The 8,776-nt window shown below is 33.1% G+C and overlaps 1 protein-coding gene across 1 annotated transcript; it reads right to left on the reverse strand.

The window, feature by feature from the left end:
• Positions 1-7,721: 7,721 nt before the first annotated feature.
• Positions 7,722-7,874, reverse strand: K441DRAFT_532784 (uncharacterized protein; the record flags this gene model as incomplete). The annotated part of the gene is made up of 1 exon (XM_067642251.1): positions 7,722-7,874. A coding segment is annotated over one exon (153 nt), but the record flags the coding sequence as incomplete, so codon positions are not given.
• Positions 7,875-8,776: the final 902 nt, after the last annotated feature.

An 8,776-nucleotide genomic window follows, 5' to 3' on the forward strand; every position in this document is an offset into this window, starting at 1 on the left:
AGTAGCTTCTTCTAAATCAATACTATAGACGTAATTTAGGTGCGGATCTATTAAAGGTGCTCTTCTTGTTTTAGAAAATACTTTATATCCTAGTTATAGTATTATCTACTATCCTTATACGCCCTTTATTAATTCGTCGAGAGCTATATATATAAGGTTGCATTCTTATTAAAATCTATAACTTCTAGATAGGGTGGTTCTTATAGTAGACCTTGTTAAGGTGCTTCCTTATCTAGGTTAACATAGGCCTAAATTCGTTTATCTATAAGGGCTTATAGTTGCTAGATCTATTACTCCTAGTCTTTTAGCTTATTAAGGATAATTATAGTAAACAAACTTAACCTTAGTAGAGTTATTTGACTAATAGGCAAAGGAGGAATTAAGATAAGATTTTGTTGAGGATCGTCCTTTAACGATTAAGGTGGAATCTTATAGAATCTCGTGGAATTCTCGTGAAATCTTGTGGAATCTCGTCCTGTAACAATTGAGGTAGGATTCCTGTTAGAGTCTACGTCCTATAACGATAAGGTATTAGAGTTTAACAATAAGGTAGAATTTCTTTAAATAATTAAGTAATAGCTGAATAGCTTCTTATGTCGGCGGACCGGGCTTATAACTGTTAGATAGTTTAGATAGAGCTATTTATTAATAAAATGGGTTAATTAATTAATAATCTTGATCGTGTCTTAACCTAGGGCCCCTGGGCTTAGATGAAGATATTTACAATGCACGTGCCCCGTGCACGTGACTTGTGCACGTCCTACGCCATATAGAATACAGATTATCTAATAGGTCTAGTACACGGTTCGGATTTTTGTTAGTCCCACGCGGGGTATTTGGGCCTATATATACCTACTTTAAGCCAAATTATCTTAATTTATATAGCTCCCTAAGCTATTCCTAATAGCCAGAATTACCAAATCATACCTAGCGAAGAAGACTACATTGCCCGATTTGCCCGATTCCAATTCGTTATCTCGTTATCGCGCCCGACGCCCCTAAGTCGTAGCAGCCGCACCTTTCCCACGACTACCGCCGCCGCCCCCTACCGTAGATAAAGTACCTAAACTAATAAGCTAGCCTTAAATAATAACTAAGGACTACTAGTAGGTATAGATTTGCTTTATAAAAAGGGGTAAGCTTTAGGTAGAGCCTTACGTAGAGCCCTATACGGAGCTCCGCGTAGAGCTTTATATAGAGCTTTATATAGAGCTTTATATAGAGATTTGTATAGAGCTTTGTATAGAGCCTTGCGCAGAGCCTTTATACATAAAGCTTTATATAGATATTTATTTATTTATATTAATTCTATTTATTACCTAATTTAGTCCCTTTTTAGGTCTATATAGGCTACTACCTTTCTATATAAAAAAAAGCTCTATAAGGGGAAAAACTAAAGTATTTCCTTTTAGCTAGTTCTATACGCTCCGCCTTCACCTAGCTCCTATTAGATCTTATATACTATTTAAAACTATTAGAGGATTCCTTAGCTTATAAGCTATTTTACTATTACTTATAGGCCCCTACTTATAGAGAGTATCTAGGTAATATTATTTATACCTACGCTAGTAAGTAGCTGGTCCCTTACTAAACAGTAGCTATAGAATAGTAGTATATAGCGTACTAACTAAGTGTAATGTTTCCCGCCCCAACGTCGCTATTTGGCCAAAAAGACACGGAGTGCTTGCGAACTTGTTCGTAAGCGCGGCGGGATCTAATATATATACTCTTACACTAAGTAGGCTATCCGTATAAGTATTAAAGTATAGTATTTAAAATATAGATGCTTATTAACTATATTGTAACCGACTACCGACACTGTGCTGAGATATAAGATCACCGCTTGGAAGGATCCAAGACAGCGTTAACGCCACCCTATATATTGATTGCAGATCAATATTGCTTGCAGATCACTGTCCCTATTTTATCTTATTACCTACACCATTTCATGTATATATACCTCTTGACTTCCATAGCTTTACAATAAAGTTGCTCGTTTAATTCTACACACTGTAAAGCTTACATATATACTTAGGCCTAAAACCTCTATCTATAATAGAAAGGCGGCTATAGATTCTACCTTTATTAGTCTTTTATATAGGAGGAGAGTTAGTATTAACTATAGGGTATCCCACACAGTTACATCTTATATTTTTACTATCTCCTTTTATTGTCGCTTTTATTTAAGATCTGCCTATCTTATAATTAGTATAGTAGATCTCTATCTATACTAATAGCCTCCTATCCTCTATTACCGTTATAGCGCTAGGTCTCCGCCTAGTAAGTTAATAGTTTTTATATCTCTACTATTTATATATAGAGGGCTTTCTAGCTAGTATACTTAAGTATATCGCCTTTTTAAGGGGCACTCGCTCCTTATATATATCTTATTCCTTATACTATAACTACTCTTTATATAGTGGTTATATTAATATATAAGTCTAGTAGTAAAACTACTATATTGTGTTCTAATACGGCGCCTAGTATTCTTCTATAGGCCTTTATAGTTTTATATAAGTACTAGTTTTATATCTTAGCTAATAGTATTAGAGAGCTTTTTATTAGTACCTATAAGGGCGTAAAGAGACTTTAGGGAAGATTTAAAGGAATAATATAAATTCTATATAAATTTAAGGGTATATAGCTCTTGCTAAGAACAGGACGTTACGTAAAGAAGAGAAAGGAATAACGAGAGAATTATATAATTAAATAGTTAGGGGCTTAGTAGCCGATGCGTGCGTATATACGCACGCGGTCTTTAATAGACTTTAGTAGAATTTAATAGATCTAGTAGAACTTAGTAAAAGTTAATTAAGCTGGTAGAATTTGGTAGAATTTGGACAAGTGTTGGAATTTATCTATTAAGTGTTTTACTAAGATATTCCTACTATAACTGGGCTAGTCCCGTTATAGAACCCCCCCTTTTAACCAAAGGTTTAAAATAATTTAATTTAGTTAAGACTTATTACTTATCGCGTTTATATAGTTGCGTTAGGTAGCGGTATAGAGTTTTACTAATTCTATTATTAAATAGGCTAATTAGGATTTTCTATCCCCGGGATAGAAAATTACTATTAGCTTAGTTAAGGCGGTAAGCAGAACTAATATCTTTATAGTAGGTCTTAGTAAGGCGGATCTAACTAATTAGATAACTTTAACTAGCGGTTAAAGTTCCTTAATATCTTATATATTACGTAATTATATTATAAACGTTATAACGTATTTTAAGTTCTTTTTAATTTTAAGCTTTCTGCTATTATATTTTATATATTTATATTAAGTAGTAGTTGTTTGCCTTTATATTATATCTATTTAGCTAAAGTAGGCCGTAAAGGATAGTCTTTATAAAATTCTTTTACTAGGGAAGGCGTATCGGTTTTAATCTGGTTATAGGTTTCCTAAGTTTATATTTTATATCCTTCCCACTTAATAAGGAGTTTAAATTATTTAGATTATATTTTCTATTATATATCGTTAATTAAGTTAATAAAGGAAGAACTGTTACCATTATTAATAATTATAGAAGGTAGTGGCGGTACTTTACGAGTTATAGGTTTACCCTTTAAAGGTTATAGTAAGCTTATATAAAATATTAGATATATTTTTATCTTAGTTAGTAGTTTAAGCTTATAAGTATACGGGCTTAGTCTTTTTTTAATTTAGTATAGGCCTATAAACTTCCAATTAAGTTTCTTTAAGGGTTATTAAGTCTTTAGGTTTTATATATTTAGGTAAACTATATTACCTTCCTTAAAGTCCTATATAGGAGCTCGTCCTTTATTTATATGCTATTTCTATACCGTTTAAGCGTACGCTAATTTACTTTATAATAGTTCCGTTAACTACTTTATTTAATTAGCAAATATTATAGTGCTATAATAAAGTAAACTAAATAACTACGTTGTGGTATAAAGAGGAGAAGAAGGTAGAAAGGGGGTATTATATATAAATAGCAGGGCCGGCCGCTAAGGCACTAGTAGTAGGCCAGCTAATAGTATAAGATAGTATAAGATAGTACGAGATAGTATAAAATAGTATGCGTTAGGTTAATGCTGTAACAGTACTCCTCTCCCCTAGATAGTTTAGTCCCTAAACTAAATAAATAACTCTAAAATAGGTAGTATATAGGGTCGCCTATTTTTTACTACAAAGATATTAATTTCGCTTACCGCCCTTAACTAAGCTAATAGCGATTTTCCATACCGGGTATAGAAAATCCTAATTAGTTAGTTTAGCGAGTAAGGTTAGTAGAACTTTATACCGCCACCTAAATTAATCTATATGGCGTTTCTTGGCAAGAATCTAGCTAATTAAATAACTTTAACCGCTAGTTTGTTGGACTCATAAGGGGATATCACGTAGCTACGGTTCGTAGATAGTATAATAGTTATTATTCTTCTTTTTATAAATAGGGGTAAGGGTTAAGGAACTTAAGGTTCCTCGCTACGGTAGTGCCACGGCAACACATAACGGCAACTTGCCTTACGTGACGGCAATTTGCCTTATATAGCGGCAATTTGCCCTATTCCTAATACTAGCAACTCTTCTTTTTATAGTTGCCATTTATATATATATAAACAGACAGGATATAACAATACTAGATAGTATACGATAAAACCAAATACTATATAATAATGCAGCAGTTGGCGAAGACGGGTAGGCTGCTAAGGCGCTAGTAGTAAGCGAGCTAATAGCGATTTTCTATCCCGGGGATGGAAAATCCTAATTGGCTAAATTAAGTTAGGGTCTGCAGAATATTATGCTCCAAAAAGTCTTAGCAAGAGAATTTAACTAATTAAATAACTTTAACCGCCGGTCGAAGTTCCTAGATATCTTAAGACTTTACATAACTAAGAAATTTTTAGGGACTCCCTTTTAACCTAACCTTTAACTCGTATATATAGAGTATTTATATTAATAAACGTCTCTAGTGCCTTATTTAGGTTCGCCTTTATTATTACATCTACTGGGTTATCTTGGCTATTAATTTATTAAATCTTAAAGAGTTCTTAACGCTTATAGGATTACTAAAGTGCTATAATATTAATTATAAGGCGCTTCTCTTTTATGGTATTAAGCTTAACTAAACACTTATAGAGGGAATATAAGTTGGTGTATATAATTATAGGAATAACGGAAAGTTTGAGTTAATCTATAATTATCTTTAGGGTAGTTCTAATTGCAATTACCATATTAACTCCGCTAACTATTCTATATATCTCTAATACCAAAACACTTTAGGTAACGCGCTTACTCTTAGTTAAGCTCTAATAGATAAGATTGCTATAGATTATAAAGTTATTCTCTCTAGTAAATTCGTTTATAATAATAATCTTATATCCTAACTAGGAGCTAAAATCTTTATTATTTATAAATAATCCATTAACAAATACAAAGAGCTTAGCGGTAGGAAGATTAATAGGCACGTAGAGTAGTCCCTAATTAAGATAGTTCATTTACCAGAAAAGACGCTTATTTAGGGTAAGGATATCATCCTTAGTTAGTTTCTGGTATTAGGCGGCAACAAAGAGATTAAATAAAGCCTTAGGTTAATAGATAAAAGTAATATAAGCTCTACAAGCGCGTTACTCTATATATCCTTACTTTAGAGAATTAGCATTAATAACATTAATCTTCTTACCTTAACCCTTCTGGCGTAGAGTAATAGAATCCTTGTTTAGGGAGAGGATACATCCATTAAAGAGTAATAGTGTTATTAAACTAAGCTTTTCCTTTGGCTTTGCTATAAGATTTACCTTCACTAGCTCATCTTCTTTAAGAGCTAAAAATTAGTCGTCTCCTAAGATAATTATATTATTAGTTTACATACTAACAATTCTAAATAGAGTTCCCGTAGTTATAATGAGAAAGCAGGGATTAAATATAGAAGTAGTCATTAAAAGCTTCTCTTTATGGTGCTTGCTATAGGTAGCCCACTAATAAATTCCTACTTCTGCAATTCTATATAGTGGCTTAAGTATAACCATAATTATATCTTTGGGATATTAGTGGCGAATTTACTCTAGAAGGTATGCTAGTATTAAGCGCTAAAGGCGCGTCTCTAATTGGGTATAGGCCTAAGTAATATCTCGTAAATAAACTACCATTCTATTCTTTATTAAGGAGGAAGCTAGTATAATAATAACTTACTAACTAGCTTGTTATATTGTAGGAGATTGCGTAAGAATTACCTCCTTACTATTATTATTATAACCTTAGATAATAAGCCTTAATTTCTTAAATGGGGCGTTAGTAGCTTTACCCTTAATCTTGTTAACCATTCTTAACTTAAAGATGCGAATTCTATCAAACTTAGTAGGGTCATACTTCTTAAATTTAAAGACTCCTCTTGTAATAAAACCGTTAATCTTCTACTTATTAGATGCTTAAAAAGGAGCTCCTAGGGTTATAATATAACCTTCCTTTTAAAGCTATTTTGCGAGCTTAAAGTTAGCCTTCTCTTTAGCTGTTATAAAGGCCATTAATAACTTAACTTCATTCTCAATGGCGGCAATAAATTGTTCTTTAAAATTAACAAGGTGTTAGCGATTTTATAATCCCTTTAGGCGACCTCTACCGCGTTATAGTTATAGCACATCTACTATAATTATATCGGGATCGTAGTCGCCTTCTAGAGCATATTAGTTATAGTTCTCTTCTAGGGCATCTTCTAGGGCATCCTATAAAGGCTCGGAATTGTTATCTTTATAGTAAGGCTTAATAACAGTTAAACGGAATTAGGTGGGTCCGTAAGGCATCTAAATAGTATAAGTTTAACCATTAATTATAATAAGTTAATATAGGCCTAACCATCCTCCCCTTTTACGCCATACGCGTACTTTAGACTAGAGTAGCAGATCGAGCGTAGTTAAGATATTTGGGCCATTTCTTATTCCTAGTACGTTATTAACCTAGCGTATAGCATAAAGGCGTTATACCTCCTTTATTATCTTATAAATCGCCTTAGCTCATTATATAATAGAGGGAGATAGTAAAGAATCGTTAGTTATTTATAGGTAGGCGCCAAAGACTAGCAACGTAGGTATAAGTCTATCTAGGCTAGCGGAATTGTTAATAGCTTTAACAGCTATTTACAAGGTAAGTTCTTCGCTAGCGTCCTTTAGTTCTAAAGAGATAATCTTATATACGCGGCGTAATAGCGTGTAATATTACTCCACTTTTCCGATACTATTATATGCCTTAACAGGGACTTCCTTAACCTTAATTGCCATTACCTTTATTTATTGTCGGAACTCTATAAATAAGAAGTTCTTTCCTATATTATAGATGATTTAATTAGGGGGTCCTAGGTANATATCAATCTAGTATAACTAAAGGGTATCCTATATATTCCTAGCTAACATATCCTTTAAGAATTATGCGGCTTAGAAGGAGGTTAAAAAGTCAATAACTTAGAGTACTAGCTTACCGCTAAGNTATATAACGTCAACGATAATACAGAAGTTAAAGTTGTAGTTATCTTTAAGGGTAAACTTAAATCGGCTAGGGGACNTCTGGTTTATTTAGTAGTAGTAGCAGTATTTTATAAGATGCTTAATTGCCTTAACCTTAACTTTATGGCCTACTCGCTAAAGAACCCTAAGTAATTAATAAACTAATAGGTGACCAAAACGACGGTGTAGTTGGCGTAACTCTAACTTAGTTAAATGGCTCTAAGTAATATTCTTTTCTAGTTGTTAAAGGAGCAGCTAAGGGTAACCCTACTTACGTATAATAGGCACCCAATTATCTCCCTGCACGAGTATATTCTTAAGGTTATTAAGCTTAACGCCCAGTTTATCTATATCTTTAATGTAAAATAGAAATAGGGTATTCGTGGGAACAACGTAAAAAGTAATATACCCTAAGGGGGTTTAAACCCTAATTATGCCGAGAGAGATTATAGTACCTTTACCAAAACGAATCGTGTATTAGCCTGCCGTTAAATAGTCAATCTAAACAGAGCTATTAAGCTGCTAAAGGGCTTAAACTTGAGGTTCTCCTGCTATAGATACTCCTGCGGCTCTAGTATCCGGCATAATACTATAAAAGACGTTCGCCGAGTATCTGTCATTAAAGGAAAACGCGGAGCTCTCCTTTAGCTTATTAAAGATATCTAACTTTATAATAAAATGGAGCGTAGATTAGTTATTAAGAACAGCGACGGTTTATATACTATTTACCTCACTATATTTAGTAAAGTATTGGTTAGGTAAGTAGTCCTTAATTTCCATATTTATAAGGAGCTGTTCAGTCTCATTAACCTCACCCTTAAAGTCTTTTACGCCTTTATATTAAACTAGGAAGCTTTAGAAGTAGGCTACAGTAACCTTACAATTTCTAACATTTCTTATACTCTGACGGAACTTATTATATACCTCTTTTCGCTTATTAAGGGAGTGTCTAGTTAACCAGCAATTTGGCTTCTTATAAACGTAGCACTTCTTCTAGTAATTACTTTAAAATAAACCTCTATAAGGACCTCCATAATTACCTTATAGTTAACGTTAATCGTACCCTTTGCCGTATTCCCTACCACGGCCGCTATATATTNNATTAGTCTAGTTNTAATTATATTAGTTAGGAATACTTAGTTAGGTAGGGCTTTTAGTATAAAGCTATTAAGATTCTTATATTTATATTATAGTACCTATAGCGGAGCGTAGCTCGGTATATACTCCTTTAAATATGTCTATAGGTTTATATAGCGCTAAGTTACACTTAGGAACGCTATAGCATGCTAAGATAACCTAGTCCCTTAGGCTGTTTTTATTTT

The sequence above is a fragment of the Cenococcum geophilum genome (assembly GCF_001692895.1).
Source record: "Cenococcum geophilum 1.58 unplaced genomic scaffold K441scaffold_1, whole genome shotgun sequence".
Classification (NCBI taxonomy): domain Eukaryota; kingdom Fungi; phylum Ascomycota; class Dothideomycetes; order Gloniales; family Gloniaceae; genus Cenococcum; species Cenococcum geophilum.